We start from the raw sequence: 26,471 nt of genomic DNA, 5'->3' as shown, positions 1-26,471 counted from the left end.
TTATACATTGCCGTTATATCATTCACTGTTTACAGAATGCATACAAAATTTCTATACCAGTAATGAATATATATTACCCTCTTATTTAGGCGATTCATATATGATGAGTTTAGTAGAAGAAAAATAAGTAGCCTTTGGGTTCATTTGCTGAGTGGTAGTTCGCAACTCATTTTCACAAGGTTTTCCACAATTTTCATTGGAAAAAGGGATTGTCAAGAAATTATGAAACTTAGTTTCCATTGGTTACTGGAGTCTGTATTGATGAAAACCGCACACGTTGTTAACTGATTCTAGTTTAATGAGAAACTCAGTACATCAATCAATCAATCAATCAAGCATGACCTCCAAAATCAATTATTTTTAAATATTACCATGCTTTAGAGAGAAAGTTCAAATAACTCTTTTGTAGAAAAATAGTAGAACTATACTTTAACTGATTTGGACATGTGTGAAAAGATTGGTAAAATTATTATAAGGTGAGTAATTCCTAGATAAAGAAGAAAATCAAGAAAAACTATAAAAAAGATGATTTAGAAAAGTTTAAAAATAAATATTTTGTTAATGAATATAATTTATGATAAGACATAGATATTTAGTTATTGATGTTGTTTACCAAAAATATTCCCAACTAAGACAAATCCTTATGTAAAAGGGAATACAAAGTAAATAATAAATATACTTATACAATAGTCTGAACAAATGCCTTTTCCATACACATGATCAAGAATCAAACGATGAATGTGACAAAGCTACTAGATTTTCAGTCTTGTATTTTAAAGTAAAAGAAAAGCAAAAACCAAAGTCTCATTCATGTTTATTATTTCAGTAAGCCAATGCAAGAAGAACATAAAACTTTTTACAAAATATTACTAGGGAAGCTGTGAATTGTTTATGAATGGAGTGGGGGCATAAAAATAGGACAGTACCTACCAAGTTGATGCATATAGAGCCCCACAAGGCCACTAAAACATATGACACTGCCACATGCCTTTCTATTCACTATCTTGCTGCCTCTTTTGTCTACAGCCTTCAACATTTCTCTGTCAACTTGTGTAAGGTTCAGAGTGCATGCTTTCATATTTTCATTCCAACATTTGGCACAACGGTAAAAGCCTTATAAATAACTTCATAAACTGTTCCAACAAGTATTCAAGCTGTTGGGTTTAATGCAAATTGTAACAATTCGTTGCTAGCATTTAACCTTTACTCAGAATAAACATGTCCAACATCTTGGGTGATTATTATCGGTGAGTGTTTCATTCTAGCTTTGAAGCTTATAACATTTTGTTTGAATATATAGGTGTGAGAGTTGAGTTTTGGAGCGAAAAAAAAGAAAAAAAAAAGAACTTTAAAATCATTTTTATTTATAACTTTAAAGTTTTTCATTTCTGTTTCCAAAACCTAATTGACAAAAGAAATTCTTACCAAGGAATATACATTTGGAGACAAATATATTTTTTGATTTTGATGCTATAATTTAAGATTAAATTTAATTAGAATTAAAATATTAATATATTGTGATGATTTTATTGGTAATTCCTATATGGTTTCGTCTCCACACAAGTTTTTCTCTAGAGTTTTTTTTTTCCTAGAAAGATTGCATGGCGTTCTTGTCACCGACAATTGTTTCTGGCAAAAAGTGCGTCAATGTCATCACTCTGTAGCTGAACAGTTCAAATAAAACTAAACACTCTTTATCAAGCTCTACTACACATGTACTTCTAGTAATCTCCACCTTAAGGTTGGAAAAAAAAACATAAATCATATATGTCTCTATTTCAAACCAATCATATATTGCTAAATGCATATTGTTAAATTTAAAAATTATCTTAATTTTTATTTAATACATGCATGTGGTGGTATTGGGTTGGGTATAGAAAAATGATATAAAAGATAAATTACGTATAAAGATGAGCACATGACATGAAACTACACACCTCAATGGCATAATTAAAAGCAACTAAGCGATGAGGACCACCTTTTCTTACAATCATCACGAATCATTCATGAAAATAATAAAAATCCCACTTTTTCTATAAATATGAAAGTAAATAAAAAATAATATCCAATTTTGTATTGCAGACCAAGAAGTGGAGGATTATGAAATGGGACAAAGAATATTCGTTTGAACTTTGAACCACAATTTTTGTTACAAAAGAATTTATCCGTCTAAGAAAGAAGTTCACATACAATTACAAAATACAAAGTGAATCAAAAACAAAAGAAGGCTAAACTTCCACATTGAATGAAAAAAAGCCTTAACCAACTTCAATTGTAGTAATTTCCAAATTCTAAATCTTTTTCTTCTCTGCCCATAATTAACACAATGTAGTGTCATATTAAGGTGGAATTGGTAATGGAGGTAGATAACATGAACCCAAAAAAAAGAAGCATTTTTGGGTACCCTCTCCAGAACTATGTTCAATGATTGATTCATACGAAGGGTGTGCAAATTCACCCTTGTTTATCTTTGTATATGTAAATTCATGCATGAATCTGAATGTGAACATAATACAAAGTTGTGTGATTTTTTACTTTCTTAGTCAACTTGTTCACCAATCAAGTCTAGACCAACTAAGAGAAACGAAATTCCTTGGAATAACAAGAAGTAGAAATGAATTCCCTGAGCAGAAAGGAGACTCCTTGCTGAGGCTGTTAGAAGTAGAAATGCCAAAGCAAGTTCCTTCATGTATATTCTATTATGCTTCTTTTTCTTCTTGTTCTTTTTCTTAGCCTTTTCCTCTTGCTGCCTTAGGATTTCCTCTTTCATTTCGTCGAGATCAGGCTCGGATGACCCTCTTTGATACTTTGGTTTCTCAATCATTGAAACTAGATCACCCTCAGAGGATCGACCTGATTTCTTAGTGACGACCCACTCGTATGCACTACCGAGCTGGAATAGGCCGGAGATCATGGCATTGAATTTGGTAACGGACATTGTGTTCTCGAATAGGAGATAAGGGACAATAAAGGGGAAAGCTTTTGGAGCTGGAAGAATGTTAAGAAATGACATCGTAGCAGGGATATAACAAACAACCCACGCAGGAAGCTCGGCTTCGGGTACAAACATTGTCATGGGGAGAATTATGCAGAACAAGGTAAATGAATAGAATGGTAATATCAGTTTTCTCAGAAGAAAGAAGAGAAATATCATATTGAATTTCTTCCATACGCTTATCTGCAAAAACATAATTGGTATCGATACAACATAAGCAAAAACATAATTGGAATCGATACAACATAAGCAAAAACATAATTGGTACCGATACAACATAAGCAAAAACATCACCAGATGTCACTGTATTGCAACGAAAAACACGGTCTTTGATATGCATATACCTTGGCCTTTATGATGTCAGGCAAACAAAGTCGAAACAATTGCATTGGCCCGGAATGCCATCTATGCTGCTGTTTCCTATAAGCTTCATAAGATTCTGGTAGCTCACATTGGCACTGTAAGCATTAACAAATTGATGTCAGTAACAATCTAAAAATGATTTAATTAACTTTGACAAAGTAGCCGTTGGTGAGAGTTAATATGTTGTGAACCTCAACGTCATTGAGGAAAATAAATTTCCAGCCATGAAGATGAGCTCTAACAGCAATATCCATGTCCTCGACAGTGGTCCTCTCCAACCAACCCCCAGCTTCCTCCAAAGCCTTTATTCTCCACACTCCAGCCGTTCCGTTGAACCCGAAGAAATTAATGAAAACACTATTGACTTGTTGTTCCACCTCAAAATGGAATGATAAATTAATGTTCTGCAACCTTGTTAGAAGGTTCTCATCCTTGTTCACAAAGGACCATCTTGCTTGAACAAGCCCTAATTCATCATTATCCTGTAGTATCACCAATCGGATCAATTGACTCAAACATACACATTACCATGGTTCATCAAACTATGATCAATAAAAAAAGAAACCAAAATTTACAACTAGTGAGTAATACAATGACATTGAATTAAGTTACCTTAAAATGTGGAACAGTTTTTTTAAGGAAATCTGGAGTAGGCTGAAAATCGGCATCGAAGATTGCGACAAATTCGTAGTCTTTCACATAGCTACAATTCATGGCAGATTTCAGATTACCAGCCTTGTACCCGTCTCTAATTACCCGATGCCGGTACAAAATGTTGGCACCCTCTTGTTGCCATTTTTGAACCTCCTCCTTGATCAGCGATACCGTAATTGGGTCATCCGAATCATCCAGAACTTGAATTAGAAACTTGGACTTTGGCCAATCCAAATTACAAACGGCAGCAATTGATTGCTGATAGACCTAAACAAAACAAAACAAAAGACATCATAAAGTTAGATCAAAACAATCAACGACATAGAGCCAAGTGTTCATTCTCAACAGACATAAAAAGACAAGGATCATAAATAGTAGGTTACCTCTTTCTCATTACACATAGGAATCTGCACTAGCACCATAGGAAAGAAACCCTTCTCCCCAGTCTCAAGATCTAAAGCACCCTCTTTTAGAACAGGCTTGATTTTCTTAAATCTAATCCAAAAACATCCTAAACAAAGCACCAACCTATCCAAACTCTGAATAATGAACAGCACAATACAAGCACTAGCAAGAAACTGCAGAGGAGGGGCAAGGTATTCAACCCGAATCAAAACCCATCGCGCATAAACCCATTCAAAAAAATCCTTAACTCCAAAAGCAGGTGCCCAATACAAATAACCCAACTGAAGATTAGATGCACCAAAATGCCAACCTTTAAAATATGCAGCAACCTCAAAACATAAAAGAAGCACAGACAAAAATAGAAACACTTTGATACATGAATAGAACCTGCTCTTCACAGTAGGGTTCTCCTTCTCCCTACCAACACCATCGTTATCAACATCAGCATCAGTTCTTCCGGCGGCTACACGGCGTTTCACGGCGGAGACAAGTGTGAACAATGCAGGGGCAATGGAGGTTAAACAACCAGCTGCTCTTTGAGCTTTGAGGAGAAGAACCCATGTGAGTTGTTTAGCGTTTTTGCCTCTTCGTTTGTCTCTTGCAGCAACAGAAGAAGGGTTTGTGATGAGAAAATCTTCCTCTGAAGGACCCTCAAGTTCAACCATTGACCAATTAGGATTCTCCATCTTAACCACCACTGGGGTTCCTCTATGACTCTCTTTCACACCCCAATTGAATAAAGTTGCCATTTTTGTATCTGATCTAAGAACCCAACAACCTTAAATAACAAGAACAAAGGCTATTATGTCTCCCTTCTTATTCTCTCCCTAAATGAGTATATTTTTTTTGTTGCCACTGAAGAGGAGAAGCAAAAAGACTAGAACTTTGAACTCATTGTCGTAAAAGAAAAGGAAAATGAGATATGATAACGGTGACAGACGCGTGGAGGAAGAAAGCAGAGCAATGCGTCTTTAAGACATGGAGACATTCGGAGAAAACTTATACGCTGAAACTGTTTGGTTTTGTTTTCAGAGAGAGAGAAGAGAGAACACTATGAGTTAATAATAATGGATGAGTGCAAAAACAGATTTGGTCCCCGTTCAACTACAACACTTTGCAACAAAACGGGGTATTAAGAAAGAAGAGTGAGTGAAATTTTTTGAAGAAAGATATCAGAAATATATTGTAACATGGAAAGTTGAAAAAAGAAAAGGAAAATGCTCAACACGTCTTTGATTTTGATTCTGAGTGATAATTTATTTTTCCTTTTATAACTTGAATCCAACAATAATAATGATAGAATACTATATTATATTACCCAGAAAGAAACTTCACCCATCAAATGCTGTAACCTTAAGAAAGGGTTATATTTTACCATAAGAAAATAACTCAGATTTTATCTGTCACACCTTAATCATCATACAACGTAAATAATTGATAAAAGTGGACAAAATCAAAATGTAACACCCAAAATTCACTACCACTACCAACCCCTTTTAATTTTCAATAAACATTGACAACAACCACAACACTAGAACCTTCCAATTTTTTAACTGTGGTAGGTAAGGATTATTTAAAAATTACAGAGATCTTGTGCATCATGAAATTGAAAGCTTCTTACATCCCTCTTTTTTTCCTTCTGGGTTGTGGATTTCCATCTTCGCGCGTGAGACAAAAAAAAAAAGGATTTTTGTCTAACGCCGATTTTAACCATTTATTTTATGCAATATAGTTAACACTTTAAACTAAAAATTGGGTTAATCAAAGGTGGAGAAAATTCAGGGTAATGTTACATTCTATTAATAGCCTAAGTGCAAACTTTTAGTTTTAATTTTAAAAATGAATAATTCGTTTTCTAAAACTATTTGTATTCAATTAGCTAAACTCGTAAAGAAAAAAAAATATATATATATAGGAGTGTATTTATATTTTCTGTCTATTATTATTAGTAACTAAATTTTAATTAAAATTAAATGTTTAATGTTCGTCTAGACAAATTTTACTGGTCGTCTCTGCATGTTACCTCTAGACAAATTTTTCTACGTACCAAGTAATCAAAATATGTTACTTAATTAAAAAAAATTCATACAAAAAAACATAAATTAATATTTTATATTATTTTAGGAAATATTATTGGTTAGTAACACAAGTAGATAGTTTTTTTGGAACTGATAATTTGTTTAATCTCATGTACTTATAATTTATTTTATTGTGGTGGAGAATGTAAGAAATTGTCCTCCCAATTTGTGGAGCTGAGACCAGGTCCCTAGTGTTACCAAGAGGTTAATAATTCCAAGTTCCGAATCAGCTTTTAATTACTAACACATTTTTCTTATTTGCTATTTTTAGAACTCTATTAATTAATATCCATGGCTAAATTTTAAGCTACCAAATTTAAACACATCGATTGTAACTGGTCTCAAATTTGGAAGATCTCTTATACCAGCTTTTTTATTTGTCTTTTGGGTTAAATTGGTAGTGGTTGAGTTATCTATTCTTGATCCTGTTACTTGCGTGTTTATTGACTCTAGATTTTTCTTATCTAGACTAATCAAGCTTAATGTTCCAAATAGCAATATAGCACCACATGTTTTTTTATAATATCGAATTACATGGATGCAATTCCCTTTATTTTCATTTATATATCACTTCATAATATTGAACTACATGTTTTTATGTGTTGTTCTCTATTCCTTCAGTCTCACATTCCTTGGTTATTTATTTTATATCCACTTATCAAAAAATATGCATACTGAAAATATAAAAACAATGTACACATCATCTATTGAGATGTTTATGAATATCTAATAATTGATTAATTCTACAATAAAATACACCACATTATGTCTATTTCAATGGAAATTAAAATGAATACTATCAAGCACCCTTTGAGCTTATTAAAGTTTCTTTCTGGTTCACTTTCACGATGATCGATTGAAATTGATAATAGCACGTTATAAAATGGTTAACTTTTCGGGTGATTAAGACACCGAATTAAAATGGTTAACTTGAATAAATGTATTTAAGGAAGAAAAAGTAATTTTATTTTATAAAATAACGTGTTAAACCTGTGAAGAAGTATGCACTTGAAATGGTATCATTCTATCAAATTTCACTATTTACAAGAAAATAACATACGTGAGAATTTTATATGGTTAAAGTAGTATTAATTTGTGCAGAGAGATAGTCTAGTCGTGTAAGCTCCACTAGATCCATACAATAACAAAAAAAATAAAGTTTGATTCCTAAAAATAACATTTATTATAAAAATATTAATCATTTCGTCTGGAAATGATTAATTCATTAACCAGAATGTGAGAGCATACTCTACCAAACAAAAAGTTGTGCTGAAAAGATGATGCTCCTCTTAATCATATTTAAAAAGAAAAGGTGGAACAATCATGGGTCACTAAAACGCAAGTCCGTAGGGACCCCTAGCTCCTTATTAGTGGGAAGAAATGGGATATTTGGAAGTTCTAAATTGACCTCGATTCCTACAATGGCACCGACAAATTTAATGAAAGTAGTGGTGACTAAAACGAGGTTAATTTGGGAATGTAAAGGGAAGAAAATGAAGAGAGTATAATAATTGGAGTTCAAATGAGATGAATGGTTGGATTGAGGTTTGATGGTGAAAATGGATGACGTGTACGGACTCAGATCATAGAATGCACACAAGTCTGTGTGTATCACATGCAGTGGATCAAAGCTCAGGAGTCAGGAATGTTGAATGTTGATGTTTGTTGCTCCGGTCGTTGTCACGTGTCAAAAAATATTACTCCCTTTCAAAATTCAAACGTGCACGGGGATGATGTGTTAGAGCTTGTTTTTAAAATTGTTCCTAATAGAATAAGAATATTCTTATTTTATTATTCACTGAATTATTCATATTTTCTGATGTATATATTGTGGGGAAAATAATAAAAATGAAGACGTTGGTTGCTCTTGTGCATACTCATAGTATTAGAGGGCAATATGAAGATTTTGCACCTCATATATATTTATATATTATTATCTCTTTTTATTATAATAAAATAATGTAAAATTTATACACTACTTGTATAAAGATTTATATATAATTTTCATATTATTTATTATTCATTTTATTTTTTATAAAGATTCAATAATAATTAAATATAAATGATAAATGATATAATATTGGAGATGAATTAGACTCATACATAGGATAAGATTTATTTGCAGTTTTAATTCCCTCTTTCCTTGAAGGTGATTTTCTTCTATTTAAATTCTTCCATTTGTATTAATATTGTTAGACTTGCTTATGATAAGATAGTAACAATATAAGATAAGGAGAATGATAAGAGTAAGATAAAATATGAGAAAGAATATACTTTTATCACACCAACTAATGATAAGATAGTGGGGAAGATGATAATATGTTGATGAGAAGGGGCATAGAGAATACATAAAAAAACTATTAATCATAGCAAAATATTGAAAATCACAAGTTAACAACCACAAACGTATCTACTGATTAAAGAGCATTGCGGCATCTAAGCATAGAGAAGAAAGAAAAATAATTTAGAAAGAATTTTATTTTAGAAAAAAAGACATAAAATGGAGGGAATGGGTATAGGTTTTAGTTAAAAAAATTCACAAATAATTTCTATTTTTATTAGTAGTTAGTAAAAAAAATACATTAGTTAAATACATTAAATTATACTATATAGGATATAGTGTTTGGGGATACATTAAATGATCATTAACCATGTCTTAGGGAAATGAATAACAAAACCCCATATATGTATATGTTTAGTTTATGTTCAATCCTTTTAGAATATGCTCAACAAATCATCCAACTACACATATTACTATTCATGGAAGAAAATATTAAATTACAAAATAAATAAGATAGTTAGGACATTATTTATGAGTTTGTTGAAGGTCACAAAGTAGTATTAAATTACGAACAACTTTTTTCTTTACTTTAGAGTGACTGAAAATATATTTCTTTTCAATTTGTGTTTATCAAACAGCAATAAATAAGAAATGAGTTGAAAGTTGTAAAGATATTATTTTAATCTAAACTTCAATAATGTCCCTACCAACTTGTAAGGTTTGAGAAGTAATAATTTCTAATGATAAGTAATAAAAAAAACTGATGATTCATGGTCCAGTATAAAGATGATAACTATATATCAATCTTGGTAAAAATGTAAACATACCTGTGTATCATTTCATATACCCTTCATATTATTGATGAGAAAATATAAAACTAATGTATATTAAATTCAGGTTTTACTTTTTTGACTAATGAAAATGAATATAAAGTACGAGAAACTTTAGGATATTAGACATCACTCTAGAAGCACAATCTAATTTTATTCTTAGTAATCCCTTATATACTCAAAATGTTCTTACTCATAATATTCTAACGCGTGTGTATCATTCCATGTACCCTTCATATTATTGGTGAGAAAATATAAAACTAATGTATATTAAATTCAGGTTTTACTTTTCTGACTAATGAAAAGGAATATAAAATGTGACAAACTTTAAGATATTAGACATCACTCTAGAAACACAATCTAATTTTATTCTTAGTAATCTCTTGTATACTCAAAATGTTCTTGCTCAATGGGTAATAACAATTGTTTATCTATATACCAAGTCCTACATCAATGGCAATTACTTTACAAATACTATTAGTTGATATATCTATATACCAAGCATCAAAGATTTGGGTAACACATAGCGTTAAGTCTACTTTTATTAGTTCTTAATTTTTATCCTATGTTTGGAAATCTTCTATAGAAAAAACCTAGCAACTAATGATCATTTCCATGGCTGAAAAATGAAGATTAAAATAAGAAAGCGGTCGTTTGCATGTTTTACTTTTTAAAAAATTGGGTTACTGTTTTTTTACAAAATGAAATGATGTCACAAAATATTTATTTTCATTATTTCAACGTTGTCATTTTCTCCACTAGAATACTTCAATCTAGAAACTTATGTACCAATCAAATTGTTGTTTAATCAGAATCATTCACAAGTTTAGTTTTTTTATTCATGGCTTTTCCTTTTTATTTCAAACTCTTTATTCTCCTTTTGCTTATTTTAAGAAAATGTCTTCCCTTCTTTCTAATGTTGAAGTCACTCTCAGATTGTGTACCTAAGAAAAATAAAAAAAGGCCTCTTCCATGAAGGAATTATATGGTTTATTCATTGAATTGAAAAAGCTCCGCAAAGTTATGAATTTTATTTGATTATATTGTCTTCTTGAGTTGAAAATTCATTCACAAATATGTGATGTTTACTTCTAATTGGATATTAAGAACAAATGGTTAAGACATCAACATAATAATTCAAATTCTCTCCCATAAAGTATTGTATGAAAATAATACATGCTACATAAATCAATATTAAGCATGAATAACCCTATAAGTCAAATCACATATGATTAACTTTTCCCTACTTTGCCAGAGTTTTTGTTTTCTTAATTATTAAGTGTAGAAAAATTAACGTTTCTATATATAGTTACAAAATTTAAACTTAATCCATGAAATTCATAAATGAAAATTTTACCATAATTAAAAGTCTACTAGATAAGCTCGTTTATTATGCATATGTGTTAAGCACTACCTTAACATTTTTTCCAGCAATATACCAGGAAAGGAACATTTTAAATTATTGTTTTTAAAAAGTATAAACAATATTAAATTTATATATTTTAACTGAATGTATTTTATTAAATAAAAGAACCTTTGTTCATAAAAAACATAGACAAATAAAAGAACCGTTGGATTAAGAGACAGCCATGTAAGAAGTAAAATGGATGAAAATTTTAACACCATCTTATTAAATTTTGTCCACAAATTTTACCAATCATATGCATCTAAAGTGACACTTGCAATTCTGTATTTCGAAAGGGTTTAATTTCTTATCAATAAGATGAAGAATACTCGTGAACTTATCAAGTAGTCATGTTCTTCTACTTATCACTTATGTTATCCTCATGATCTTGTGTGTTTTGAAATTACAACAAGAATTGCCAACCTGTTGCATTTCAAAAATATAATGATAAACATTAATGATAAACTATGAAAAAAATGTACCATCATTTAAGTCTAAGTATGCAGGAGACTGTTATGTCTAACACAACTTGCACAAAAGCATGTTTGTACAAAAAAATTCTATTTTAATCTACTAAAACGTTCTAATGTTTTAGTTCCAAGATCAATTTCTAATATCGACTCCCATCATATTGAAGGCAAATTGGTATTTTGTGACCAACACTCCCCAAAGTCAGCAAGAACCAATTTTATGCAGATTTTAATCGCAAAGGGACTATAATTGAGAAGGAAAACACCCCTGAGACATAATACGTTTGTGTAAGGTACTACAAAATATGAAAATTAATGGAGTTACCAATTAAACATTTAAAACAAATTATGGATGAGTTCAATTTTGGCAAGGAACCATGGCCCAATGTGTCAACATGGGAAGTCATTAGGGGTCTGAGTGTGTCAGGTTGCTTATGATTAAACATTTATTTACTGGATTCTATTCTCAATGCCTAGAAGAGTAAAACCGAATCCTCAAGGTTGAATGTTCGATTCTTATGAGAGACATTTATTGGGAGGAGCAACCCCAAACCTCGAAAGAGATTAATTATTTACCAAAAAAACAAGTGATGTGTGACCCTATTTGTTAAATAAGGTCACATTGTACAAGAAGGAGAAAGTGTGTCTAACATATATTATATTGTACAAGAAGTGAATTATTGAGCAAACACAACCCCAATGGAATCTCCTAAAGCCCATTACAGAGGCATTGACTGTCTGATTGGAATTATTAAATACACACCTTTTCCTCTATGAATTTCCAAAATGGAAAAATAAGAATACAGTAATCTAATTTCTAATCATTACAGAATTTTACTCACAGCAGAACCATATTTTAGCTGGTGGAGGATAATTCAATGAAAAGGCAATCACAAATTCTGGTTTCTTCTTTCCTGTTTTATGGCCTCATATGAATTCATCACTTCTTTGAACTTAGCCTCAGAAGCCACTGTAACAGTTCCACATCCACATATCCGTGATTAATAAATGCCATGGTTTAAGATTATGACAAGATCTCACACATGATAACAGATCAAAGACCTACCTATATTATTCTGGTTCTGATCAGGATGATACTCCTTCGCCTTGGTCCTAAACGCTGTCTGGAGGGGATTTTGAAATGAAATTAAGATATAGTAACAAAGGTAATTAAGATAACACACATAGAGCAGTGAGAGCAATAGTATCAGCAATATCAACATGTAAGAAAACTCAGATAGGAGGACACCCCACAGGAAACCAAATCAGAATTGATGTCACATGAACATCATATGTGGAAAAAAATATAACACTCTACTCTAGGGAGGCCAATAGCTGGTAAAGTGTAAACAGTATGGCAAACTTAAAAGTTAATTACCCTTGGGCACAAACCACAGGTAAAACAGTGACATTATTTTTTCACATGATTCACTAATTTCCAACAGAATAATTATGAAATTAGTTGTTCAATATTGGTACTATAACCCACAATCAATCACATAACATTAACTTTTTCATGTAGCTGAAAGGAAAATAAGATAAAAGAGAGAGAGAAGCTACCAGCAAAAAAAAAATAACGAGTGTGATGCATTAGAAATTGATAGATTGTCTAGCAAAAACTACCAGTAACATGCAAGGCATTTATAAAAAGAGAAGTTACCTTAATTTCAGCATCTGAATACGGCGTCCTTCTAAACCTGAGGTTCATCAAAAGAAAGCTAAATTTTAATGGTTAATCAAGAACACAAAACATGTGTGCTAACTTCTTACGCAGATAAGATATCATTCATGCATGGTTTCTTCAAGTATCCACAAAGTTAAAGTTACAATTCAAACAAAAAAATTGAAGCCATCCACAGATACTTCTTGCACGTTGCAAGTATCTGCAGATATCCAAATTATCTATTTGCTTAAGTCTATGATTACATACTGATTCAAATAATATTGGTCATTACTGTCTGCTCAAGATGCACCTATAAGGATATGCCTGGTACGCAGTCCATATAACATGCTTGTTATCAGACATTTTCCTCTCAAGACAATTCTCATTTGTTTTCACTATATAATATGAGCAGCCATCTTGTTCTTCCTCAAGTAACATATGCAAATGCGATATTTCCAATGGAACCACACTTTAGATGGTCCAGTACCCAATATTTCTGTACCTGTCAAGACCCAAAACTGAGTAGTGATGTGATAATGCATAGTTTCCACTTTCCCTCGGAGCTTCTCGATAATTAGTCCTCCGGTCTCTGAAAGATGTATCGGCCTTCCAATACCAATCCTCTCTCTGGGAATGCTGATTATATGCACCAGGATCATTTTCCCTCCAGCGTTCATAGCTTCTTTTGTATTTATTCCTTTCTCTATTGAACACACTTTGCATACGCCTTATCCGTTCCTACAAAGATCATATGGAAAAATTACCTATGCTGAAGTTAAAGTGCCTAGGTTAACAACAGCCACTGAAACATTTAAGCAAGCTAAAAACTGCAATTAAATATTTCAATTAAGCCTTTCTAAAAGACACAGCAGAACGGATATTCACATGCCAAATTGAAGAATGCAATGTACGGTTCATACAGATAATAAAAGAACATAAGAAGTAAAAGAGACAAACTAACCACTCTCTCCAACTCCTCTTCGTACTCCTCTTGCATTCGTTTATTGTGCCTCCTCCACGCTTCTTCTTGAAAAGATGTTCGATAAGAACCACCACTCCCTCCTCTCCAAGATGACTGCGACTTGGAAAACTGCAACAAAGTTTTCAAAAGCACGCATAATCAGTTTCACAGCAATTCACTGCAGCTCAAAAGAAAAACCTAAACTCATAGTAGCAAATCGTGTAAAAAATCTATCAAGTAAGCTCCTCTACTTTCGAAAACACAAATCTATTCACCAGTCATGCAATTACTCTAGTAAGGCTTAAATGCCTTTATTAGAGGCAAAAAATCACATCATTTCTATGTAGTAGAAATACCTGAATAGAGAACCACTCAACAGTTCTTCGTAGCCGACCGATCTGCAGCAAAAAGAACTATCAACTATCAATAACCACCACCAGCAACAACAACCACAAAATTCACGAACATCTGGAATTTCAAACTAAACCTAAAATCAATTAAAATGAAAAGTATAAACAAAGTTGTAGAACAAATTGAAGAAAAAGAATGCGGAGAACTCACGGCGAAGGTAGTGACTGTGGCGCCAATAAATCCGAAAAGCAAAGCTCCGAAAAGCTTTGGATCTTTGTCTTTATCTTTCTCCGTCTCATCCCTCATGTTTCACAACCGTCTCAAAATCGGATTCAAATATTCCGATAACGAATTTCACAATCTAAACGCATTTCACAATCTAAACGCATTTCTTAGATTTTCATTCGCGGTTGTGGTTTTCCTATCTTCGTTGATATTCTTCTTCTTTTCACCGACTTACAATTCAATTCAAAATATTACTAACTTACCCTCTCCTCGACTCCTTTTCTCTCTCTCTGTCTATCGTTTCATTTCATAGGAAAAAATCTGTGATACGTATGAGAACTAAACAAAATTGACAGATAAAAAACTTAATTTTAATTAAAATTTTAAAAAACATGAATATTTTTATTGAGAAAATTATGTTAACACTCTTGAATTTTAGTTAATTTACATAAATTATGCCTCCATTTTTAAAATTACACAAACTACCAAGAGTTTTATACATATATTACATTCACTATACATGTTGAAGAGATAAATATAATTTCTTTAATAAAAAAGTGTGCTGAATGTAATTAAATGAGATAAAATATGACATATTTTGAAGACAAATCCAAATAGTATACAAGTCAATATTTATTCATTATTTTAGTTAGTTACAATATAGTATAAGAGTTATTTAAACACATCATTAGAATATAATGACAACACAGTTTGTTGATTTATAATTGATAAAGTTTGCAATGAATATACATGAACTCTTTTACTATTTAGACTTGCTTTCAAAATATAACATATTTTATTTTATTTAATTACACTCGTAACCATTTATTGTTTAAGAAATTAAACGTCTGTATAATGTTTGTATATAATTAGGGGTGATTATAATTTCATTAAAACTCAGAGATATCAGTGTAAATTACTTTTTTTATTTCATCTCATTATTTTTTGTTCTTTGGCCATAACTAGGATGACAAAAATATTCATCCTGTAGGTATCTATTAAAATATATGCAACAAATACCTACAAAAACAATTTATAAGTGAGAACGAGTATTGTGATACATGCTCTCTATGGGCACCACACATTTATTGATTAATTACTTAATTAAATATTTTATATATATTGTTTTTTATTTTATAATTATATATTATCTATTTTATTATTACTTTATAATAAATTTTAGTGATTAAAATATAATGATATATTTAATATATATATATATATATATATATAAATTTTTTTGTTCATGTAATAATTATTTTATATATATTAATTATTATAAAATTTGTAAATATACATATATTTAAAAACTTATTAAGTACCCGCACATATCTACTATCATAAGGGTACTGGTAAGTAGCATGTATATGAGTACATGAAAGCATTATCTATACGCGTTTCACCCCGTTACCATTTCACTAACAAGATCTCATATAATGTTTTATTAACTTGTATTACTCCATGTGTCAAAAGGTATGATTAGTCAAAAAAATATTTAATAATTACAATTTTAATTTAAATATTTTTTTAACCAATCAAAATTAATGGTATATTAAGTGATACAAAAAGTGGAACGAGAAATATGCTCCCCTCTGTAATTAAGTTCAAAATTAAATATCAAAGGAGAACCATAAGAAGCTCATTATGAGTTTTCTGGCTTTAATAATCTTTGTAAATGATGGGAAGCAATATGTTGTTCTAAATCCTGTGGTATATGTTGTCTTATGTTGTCTTGTACCAATATTAATGAATAAGAAACAATACTAATAATAAATATTTAATTAACATAAGAAAACATATGAGAAAAGAAACGATAAATCACTATTGTGGAAACTAATCTATTTTAGCTTACCTCCCTTCATTTCCAAATATTTTTTTGCCCTTATCCAATTTTTTTACTTGCTTAACATCAATTCACTATTAAAGCTTCTTTATTTTATATTCAAAGATTAGTTATTGATTTTTGTGTGGAATTTAATTGCTCAATTTTAGATTTACTTTGATTTTTAAATTTGGATTTAGTTTCTAATCTTTGAATAAAGTGGTGAAACTTATCAAAGTGTTGGTCTAATAATGTTAAGGTTCTGATAGATCTCTTTAACATTAAAAGAGATCGAAAGTTCGATTTCTAAAAGCAACACTTGTTGGGGGAAGCAATCACGCAATTCGAAAGAGATTAATTTATTATCCAAAAGATAAAGATATCATTGGTAATACAAAAATGGGTTGAAACTTGAGTTTTTAATGCTGATTTTATATTTTACCATTTTCTTTAAATTCCAATTTAGTTTCATTAAACTTGAGGAGACAAAATGTGAATCTACATTTAATTTTGATATACTTTTTCAAGTCTTGTTATTTTAAGTTTGTCACTTTTATCTCAAGGATAAATTTATAATATTATGATTAACATTTCCTTTCTAGAATAAACCAAAATCCACTTTTATTAAATTTGTTAAAATTGACCGATATATTTAAATATGGTTGAGGATAAACCTAAAACTATCCAAACCGTACACCAATAAAAATGGTCCAAAAAGAAAAAAACTAGATTACATGCCCTAACCCATGACAGAAAGTAGAAGCTGGTTTAAACCAAAAAACTGAGAACACGTAAAAATCATGGAACGTGAAGACGCAACGTTCCATCATTGTGTGCGAATTGAGATGCATGGGAAATGCAGCGTATGAGAAAAGCGCTTCGTGGCTGTTATTGTAATCATAGTTAGGCCACGTTCAGAATCCGTTACCCGTTTTTTTCCGTTGCACTGCAAAACCAACCTATAGAGAAAGCGCGATACAAATAATGCGTTTAGAATTGAAGCCAAATTGCTTTGGTTCCCCGTTTTAACCTACACATTCTCGTTGCTTTTGAAATATAAAGATAAACAAAACGCAAAAAACTTTTGGGTTTCGAATTTTGTTGTTGTTGCGTGGATCAGTTTTTTGTATAAACCCTCTGGTGAAGTTGAATTGAAGCCGCATTTTCTCTTCTTCGTGTCATTTTGCTTTTTCTACCATTGTCTTGGATAGTTGCTATTCATCCACAATATTTTTCTACGCATGCAGGTACTTGTCCTCTCTTTAGAGTTATTTTTTATGTGTTTGTTTTATTCTGTGTTATGCCAGGAACAAAACTTATATTCAAGTTTCCAAGCCATTTTCCTTTCATTAAGCCAATTATTTTAAGGAATTCTGTCGTGTTTATTTAATCTTTAGACTCGTGGTTTCTACCATTTGCGCTTTGTTTAAATGGCTGTTTTTTTAACCAATCAAAATTAATGGTATATTAAGTGATACAAAAAGTGGAACGAGAAATATGCTCCCCTCTGTAATTAAGTTCAAAATTAAATATCAAAGGAGAACCATAAGAAGCTCATTATGAGTTTTCTGGCTTTAATAATCTTTGTAAATGATGGGAAGCAATATGTTGTTCTAAATCCTGTGGTATATGTTGTCTTATGTTGTCTTGTACCAATATTAATGAATAAGAAACAATACTAATAATAAATATTTAATTAACATAAGAAAACATATGAGAAAAGAAACGATAAATCACTATTGTGGAAACTAATCTATTTTAGCTTACCTCCCTTCATTTCCAAATATTTTTTTGCCCTTATCCAATTTTTTTACTTGCTTAACATCAATTCACTATTAAAGCTTCTTTATTTTATATTCAAAGATTAGTTATTGATTTTTGTGTGGAATTTAATTGCTCAATTTTAGATTTACTTTGATTTTTAAATTTGGATTTAGTTTCTAATCTTTGAATAAAGTGGTGAAACTTATCAAAGTGTTGGTCTAATAATGTTAAGGTTCTGATAGATCTCTTTAACATTAAAAGAGATCGAAAGTTCGATTTCTAAAAGCAACACTTGTTGGGGGAAGCAATCACGCAATTCGAAAGAGATTAATTTATTATCCAAAAGATAAAGATATCATTGGTAATACAAAAATGGGTTGAAACTTGAGTTTTTAATGCTGATTTTATATTTTACCATTTTCTTTAAATTCCAATTTAGTTTCATTAAACTTGAGGAGACAAAATGTGAATCTACATTTAATTTTGATATACTTTTTCAAGTCTTGTTATTTTAAGTTTGTCACTTTTATCTCAAGGATAAATTTATAATATTATGATTAACATTTCCTTTCTAGAATAAACCAAAATCCACTTTTATTAAATTTGTTAAAATTGACCGATATATTTAAATATGGTTGAGGATAAACCTAAAACTATCCAAACCGTACACCAATAAAAATGGTCCAAAAAGAAAAAAACTAGATTACATGCCCTAACCCATGACAGAAAGTAGAAGCTGGTTTAAACCAAAAAACTGAGAACACGTAAAAATCATGGAACGTGAAGACGCAACGTTCCATCATTGTGTGCGAATTGAGATGCATGGGAAATGCAGCGTATGAGAAAAGCGCTTCGTGGCTGTTATTGTAATCATAGTTAGGCCACGTTCAGAATCCGTTACCCGTTTTTTTCCGTTGCACTGCAAAACCAACCTATAGAGAAAGCGCGATACAAATAATGCGTTTAGAATTGAAGCCAAATTGCTTTGGTTCCCCGTTTTAACCTACACATTCTCGTTGCTTTTGAAATATAAAGATAAACAAAACGCAAAAAACTTTTGGGTTTCGAATTTTGTTGTTGTTGCGTGGATCAGTTTTTTGTATAAACCCTCTGGTGAAGTTGAATTGAAGCCGCATTTTCTCTTCTTCGTGTCATTTTGCTTTTTCTACCATTGTCTTGGATAGTTGCTATTCATCCACAATATTTTTCTACGCATGCAGGTACTTGTCCTCTCTTTAGAGTTATTTTTTATGTGTTTGTTTTATTCTGTGTTATGCCAGGAACAAAACTTATATTCAAGTTTCCAAGCCATTTTCCTTTCATTAAGCCAATTATTTTAAGGAATTCTGTCGTGTTTATTTAATCTTTAGACTCGTGGTTTCTACCATTTGCGCTTTGTTTAAATGGCTGCATTGATAATTTGAGTGTCAGGTATTCTAAGTCTGAAGAGAAAATCTCACATTTGTAGAGCTAGATAAGTTTAAGAGTGTATAATTGATTGACTTATAGATATAATGCTTTAAGGTTTTGGTATATGTTTCTTTCAACATAGACTTGAGATTGTTTTTGCATATATGCTAATCTGTTCATAGCTATTACCCCTTTTGTGTTTTTCAGGCTTCCCAATACTATAGATTTCGTTATTTACTTCATAGCTATTTGCTTTTATTCTACTAGTTACTATTTACTTCATATTGTTATGTATACTACCAGCTTTAACTCCATTTCCATGGAAATTTAGTAGGAATTTTAAGATGCAATGTTAAATTTGTGAATTAATAGAATCAGACATTTATATAGGCTTTATGTTTGGTATCTCTCCATAACTTGTTGAAGACTTAAAGTTTGTAATACTTGATGTCATGTTACTTTGCATTCTTGTTTGTGGTGGTGCCCCTATCAAACCCCCACCGGAAATAGCAGCTGAGTTGGGTAATAGTATATAGAGAGGGATGGAACTAGGTGTTAGTAATTTGTGCTACTATGTTTATTTATATGATGATATAAAGAACTATTGAAAGCTGAGTAAGTATTGATGATACATTTATTTTGTATTATTCATGTCATGCATTTGGATTTGCCCTCCCTTTCAAAAACTTTATGTGATATTTCATTTTTCATTAAACTGAACTTTAGACAATTATTAAAGGTAGGAGTTAGTGTTATTGTTGATTTTGCTTAAAATGTGTCAAATTTCTGCGCTCTCTAACTATGTTTATGGCTTTTCTCATCCCTGTCTATAGAGACTCAGATTGATGAATAAAGGAGGGTTTGACAATGATCACTTATTTTTCTAAAAACTACTTGGTGTATCTGCACAACTATTCAATTTAATGAGATGTTGATTGAAAATCTGGAACATTTGTTCTTTCAGGTGATTTTGAAGTCTTATACCTTTCTTCTTGGGTAATGAGATGTGTCTAGTTTGCCAATACAGTGGGCAAAGATGGACATTGCTGCACTTTTAACTTCTGCTGGAATTAATATTGTTTTGTGCATAGTGCTCTTTTCACTCTATTCAATATTAAGGAAACAGCCCAGCAATGTTAATGTGTACTTCGGAAGAAGGCTAGCCACTCGGCGCGACAAACATGTTGATCTCTTGGAAAGATTTGTGCCCTCTCCTACATGGGTAATGAAAGCATGGGAAACAACTCAAGATGAAATACTAGCTCTTGGTGGAATGGATGCTGTGGTATTCAGCAGAATGCTTGTGTTCAGGTTGTTCTATCCTTCTAAACTTGAAACTTCTTTTAGCTATACCTTATGTACATCTTTATATTGTCTCCGGGATCATTCAACTAAGAGTGATCTACTTTCTTATCCAATAAGTTTCTAATCTGAAATTTGGACTGTGTACACAAGATGGCAACCTATTTTTGTAAACAATTTGACCTTTTTTATTCTGTGAACTAAATGATAGCCAAGCATTTAAGTTGCTAAACCCAAGTTTGCAATAGGCCATTAAATTAAAGAAGATTGTTTAGCACCTTTTCCATTTAAATTTTAAAGGATGACTCGTTGCATGATGCCATCACTAAGTGGGATCTCGTGAGGATAGATGTTCGCATCCCAACCCTCGCCTTGCTTGACTTTCCGATATAATCGTTCGAGTTTTTTGTTTCTTGTTTCACCATTTTATGTTAATTTGATATCATTTGCTAATATCACATTTAAAACCACATCAAATAAAAAAACTAAATGCTTTTACATCATTACTAACTACTGATGTTACATTTTTTGTCCTTCAGCATTCGTGTATTTTCTGTTGCTGCCATCATCTGTACTACTCTAGTGCTTCCAGCGAATTACTATGGTCAGGTCAGAATACATAAGGATATACCCTTCGAGTCACTGGAAGTATTTACCATTGAGAATGTCAAGGAAGGATCAAGGTTCTATGAGCTATAAGCTATTTCTTATTTATAAACAGATATTTTCATTATGTTAATTTAGTTCAAACAGCCAATAGTGTGTATTGGCTTAGAAAATAATGATTAAACAATTCAACAATTGAATACATAAGAAGGATTCAGGACTATACCTATAAAGTGGCCACTTATAGTTTGTTTATTTTCTATTGCTTGATTTCAGGCTTTGGGCTCATTGTCTTGCATTATACATCATAACTTTAGCAGCTTGTACTCTTCTTTACTTTGTAAGGAATTCAACTACCCTGCAAGATTAGCTTATTTATCTGTTTCCATAGGTGATGTACCAAGTTTTTCTTGTAATCTTAAATATGACTAATTGAATGGCATTTATGTTCAGGAATATAAGAACATTGCAAATTTGCGGCTAGTACATATTATTGGATCGGCTCCAAATCCAAGCCATTTTTCAATTCTTGTTAGAGGAATACCCTGGTCTCCAGAAGAATCATACTATGACACAGTGAAAAAGTTTTTCTCATATTACCATGCATCAACATACTTGTCACACCAAATGGTGTATAAGTCTGGGACAGTTCAGAAAATGAAGGTAAGCCTCTTAACCTCTTTAAAATGTCATACTTATCAAATCTCTTCGACCGTGATTCAAAGACTTTTCCATTAATTGAGAATTAATAAGAAAAAGATATGCACAAAACTTTGTGCTTGTCAAATTTCATTTCTTGGGTGGGTCTGATTTCTTTTATGATCTTTGGTGTTGTCACATGATATTTTGATGATGAGTTTTTTCTATAGAACTAGTATTTGAACTTGTTTTTTAATCTTCTCTTGCTCCAGGATGATGCAGAACTTATGTATAAGATGCTTGGTGATTCGTTGGGAAAGACTTGTAAGCTAAGTTTTCCGCAATGTTGCTTTTGTGGAGGATCTACAAATTCTTTTAAGATGATTTCTAATGAGATAGATAGTATGCATGGGAGAACAGGATACACGGACAGACATATAGATGCAAGAAAAAAGGTCAATTTTCTGGCTGTATTCATTTATACTGTTATTATTATGTTATTGAAACTAGGGAAACATAACTTGTGTCACAATATGTATTGTGTTCTTTTTGTTGTTTTCATTATATAGTTATAGAAGTATATAGAATCACATCTTATGTGATGTTAACAAATATTGCTCACATTTGGGTCTCTAATACAGGAATGTGCAGCCGCTTTTGTGTTCTTTAAAAGTCGGTATGCTGCTCTCATGGCTGCCCAAAATCTTCAAACATCAAATCCTATGTTGTGGGTCACAGACCTAGCACCTGAACCAAATGATGTTTACTGGACCAATCTTTCCCTACCTTATAAGCAACTTTGGGTTCGCAAGATAGCTACGGTTGCGTCCTCTGTTACCTTCATGCTTGTATTCCTTATCCCTGTTACATTTGCTCAAGGGTTGACTCAACTAGACAAGCTTGAGAAAATGTTCCCTTTTTTGACTGAGATACTTCAAAAGTAAGATGTTACACACAATTGTTATGGATTTCTATACTCTGTCTCCATGCATGGCTCACATTTTTGGCTATGTATCTGGCTCAGAATTGGAAGGAATAATTATGCATAATAAATTCAGAATTTTCTAGTCTAATTCTTGCTCATGAGCCACAGTTTCTTGTTAAAATATAGATCAATATAATTATTATTGATTATTGACGAATATGGAATGTTGAACATTAGCAAGGGAACTTAAAAATTTAAATTATATATATACATTTCATTGTTAATTTGAACCAGTAATTATTTTTTCCAGGAAATTTATGAGTGAGGTGGTGATTGGTTATCTGCCAAGTGCAATTTTGGTTTTATTTTTATGTGCTGTTCCACCAGTAATGATGCTATTTTCGGCTGTGGAGGGTTCTATTTCCCGAAGTGGAAGGAAGAAGAGTGCATGCTACAAAGTTTTGTACTTCACAATTTGGAATGTGTTCTTTGTTAATGTATTTGCCGGATCTGTTATTAGCCAACTCTCAGTGTTTTCTAGTATAACAGAACTACCTGCCCAACTTGCCAAAGCAGTACCAGCACAGGTAATATATAATATACCCAAATTCCCACATGAACTTGTATTGTATCAAAGATTTCAGTTAACACTTAACTATGAAATTTGTACTTAACTTTGTTCACTTTTCTATATTTTTTCCCGCGATTAGCTATTCACTTTACTGTGGTTTTTTCATTGCATGCAGGCTACATTCTTCACAACATATGTTTTGTCATCTGGTTGGGCAAGCTTGGCATGTGAAATTATGCAATTGTTTCCTCTTTTCTGTAATCTGTTCCAGCGATTCGTGCTCCGGTGTAATGACGATTCAATGGATGGCACCCTATCTTTTCCATACCATACAGAAGTTCCAAGGGTCTTACTATTTGGGTTCCTTGGGTTCACTTGTGCTATTCTGGCACCCTTAATATTGCCCTTCTTACTCTTCTACTTTTTCCTTGCATACCTTGTTTACAGAAACCAGGTTAGTACTTCTTTCATGCCTTTCTCTCCTTTTGTTGATCATAGAGTTCATTAGGCCTAACTATTGTATGCTTCAATTAATAATAATTGAATGACTCACACTTATATCTATGCATTATGATTGGTTATGTTTGATTTGTTAAACTTTATGAAATTGAATGAACAAATGTTTATAATCTTTTTTTGTAAGAAAAAATTCAATGTAACACTGGCCTTTACAGATTCTTAATGTGTATGTTACAAAATATGATGGTGGGGGACAATACTGGCCCATTGCTCACAACACTACGGTCTTTTCTCTGATCTTTGCTCAAATTATTGCACTTGGAGTGTTTGGACTTAAACAATCAACTGTGGCATCTGGTTTTACCATTCCACTGCTCCTTGGCACCCTTCTATTTCACCAATATTGTAGAGAGCGATTTCTCCCAGTATTTAGGAACACTGCAGCACAGGTAGGCCATCCCTTGCTCTCACTCTTCCACACTTATTTGTTTTACATTGCACGCGGTTGCGATTGCGGTCGTGTCACATTACAATTGATGTGGTCTGATGATACGGACGCATCATTGCGACTCGTGCCACACCATAATTGCGGTGTGATGCAGTCTCCACACAACTACAATATTACAGCAACATTGGGTGAAGCAATCGCTCTCCTTCACCTGAATAAAACTAATGGAGTTTGTTTTAGGTTCTTATTGACATGGATAAGAGAGATGAGCGTTGTGGAAGGATGAAAGATGTTTACAATGAATTGCATACAGCCTATTGCCAATTCTCTAGTGGTTCTAGTCACTCAGAATGCTTCGGTAGCCATCACGATGAAAGCACGCGTGTTCACCCTCCACAAGATTTGGAGACAGGTTTGTTCCCATCCATTGCTTAGAATTTCACTTTTCTGCATGGAATTAAGGACATAAAACTTGGGTTATATTTGCATTTTATTTTTCAGGCAAGGAAAATAGCAAAAAAGATATGTCATGGCTGCCAGTTCATCGAAGTTCTTAGGATTTTAGATATCATGAGAATCATTATGATGTTCCACTGAAGAATGTGTTGCATGAACTATTATTGTTGATGAAGATTATTCAGATTCTAGATACCTATGAAGAAAATAGGAATTGGATGTTGTGTGCAATGAGTGGAATAACATTGTATGTATTTCTCCACTACGTAGTAGTTTTTATGAGCAACCTTACCTTATAAATTAACATAATATTTGATTCATGGCAAAATTAACCTAAGCAAAATATTACAAACATCTCAAAAGGGAGCATTGCAGAACTTTTCTAGCCAAAAGAAGTTGTTGTGAACTACTTTAACTTGTTCAATCAGAAACTGTAGCTAAAATATTCACTGGAAAGAATTGCAAGCATAAGACCATTGATATCTTGATTCTTGAGTCTTGAATACGATTACTATTAGTTTTAATTGTTCGGTTGAAAATGCCATGTTATGTTTACCTGACTAATGTCATTATGGGTTTAATCCAATTTAGTTAAGTACCATCAAGACAAAAAAGGGCCAAGAACTCTTCAAAGAGTAAGTTTTTTAGACTTACTCCTCATCCTAGCTATAAATTTTATAAATATATAATGATTTAGATCTACTTATTAATTTAAATCATTGAATTTCCTAAGAATTGATGGCTATGATAGAAAGTAAAGTTAATTAAAAAAATTATTCTCTGAGTAAATGGATCTCTCCTAAATATTAAATACATTATCTATTGCATCATTTAAGTATTTGACACAAAAGTAGAGTGTACTAGGGTCGGCTATTATTCTCATTGGAAATGGAACGTTATCCAACATTAAAAAACTATATGCAGACATTCTCAATATAAGAAATGAAATTAACAACATAAACATGTTTGTCGGATATAGAGGAAGGGGTGAAGTTTGATAAATTTCCATGTTAGTGAGTGTCATTATCATTGCATAAACAAAGAAAGATGTTCCAAATATAAATTAATTATAAGATACGGATTTAAAATTGCTTTACATTAGAATCCATATAGATGGGGACTTGTTACTATAAAAAAATGAAATGCAGATACATAAGGTGGTAATATAAGTCATTGTTATTTAGCTATAGTCTGCTTTAATCACGGACTGGTCTTATTTGTCTTGTTTTGGTGCTTAATTTTTAATTATGATACTTTATATAAATTAATTATTAGCTAACTTACAAGTTATATTTTTAATTCCTTGTTTATTTTTATGTTCTAGGATTGTTCTCTCGTCTTTTTTCTACTTAATGAGACTTTCGTAGTCTTAAAATAGGATGTAACTA

General features: G+C 31.8%; 3 protein-coding genes across 4 annotated transcripts; 1 reads left to right on the top strand and 2 right to left on the bottom strand.

Annotated features, from left to right (window-relative positions):
- Positions 2,099 to 5,638, bottom strand: LOC109343844 (probable xyloglucan glycosyltransferase 12). The gene is made up of 5 exons (XM_019582331.1): positions 4,396 to 5,638; positions 3,971 to 4,279; positions 3,550 to 3,840; positions 3,340 to 3,453; positions 2,099 to 3,178 (listed from the first exon to the last, which is right to left on the bottom strand). The coding sequence occupies exons 1-5, from the start codon at positions 5,164 to 5,166 to the stop codon at positions 2,540 to 2,542; spliced, it is 2,124 nt and encodes a 707-aa protein (XP_019437876.1). The 5' UTR covers positions 5,167 to 5,638; the 3' UTR covers positions 2,099 to 2,539.
- On the bottom strand, positions 12,072 to 14,960 carry LOC109343843. The gene is made up of 7 exons (XM_019582330.1): positions 14,667 to 14,960; positions 14,462 to 14,503; positions 14,106 to 14,234; positions 13,647 to 13,882; positions 13,142 to 13,178; positions 12,548 to 12,605; positions 12,072 to 12,451 (listed from the first exon to the last, which is right to left on the bottom strand). Exons 1-7 carry the CDS (start codon positions 14,760 to 14,762, stop codon positions 12,372 to 12,374), a joined length of 678 nt encoding a protein of 225 aa, XP_019437875.1. The 5' UTR covers positions 14,763 to 14,960; the 3' UTR covers positions 12,072 to 12,371.
- LOC109343842 (CSC1-like protein RXW8) lies at positions 17,244 to 25,315 on the top strand. 2 transcript variants are annotated; one of them, XM_019582327.1, is made up of 12 exons: positions 17,244 to 17,750; positions 20,642 to 20,988; positions 21,519 to 21,662; positions 21,862 to 21,925; positions 22,039 to 22,248; positions 22,497 to 22,679; positions 22,866 to 23,164; positions 23,460 to 23,736; positions 23,896 to 24,174; positions 24,395 to 24,628; positions 24,868 to 25,039; positions 25,129 to 25,315. In XM_019582327.1, exons 2-12 carry the CDS (start codon positions 20,714 to 20,716, stop codon positions 25,182 to 25,184), a joined length of 2,193 nt encoding a protein of 730 aa, XP_019437872.1. In that variant the 5' UTR covers positions 17,244 to 17,750; positions 20,642 to 20,713; the 3' UTR covers positions 25,185 to 25,315. The 2 variants fall into 2 exon arrangements, with proteins under 2 accessions (XP_019437872.1, XP_019437873.1); XM_019582328.1 differs by lacking the exon at positions 17,244 to 17,750 and adding an exon at positions 18,981 to 19,487.

The sequence above is a fragment of the Lupinus angustifolius genome, chromosome LG03, assembly GCF_001865875.1.
Source record: "Lupinus angustifolius cultivar Tanjil chromosome LG03, LupAngTanjil_v1.0, whole genome shotgun sequence".
Classification (NCBI taxonomy): Eukaryota; Viridiplantae; Streptophyta; class Magnoliopsida; order Fabales; family Fabaceae; genus Lupinus; species Lupinus angustifolius.
The sequence above is the reverse complement of the archived record's forward strand: the minus strand, read 5'-3'. Positions and strand labels throughout refer to the sequence as shown.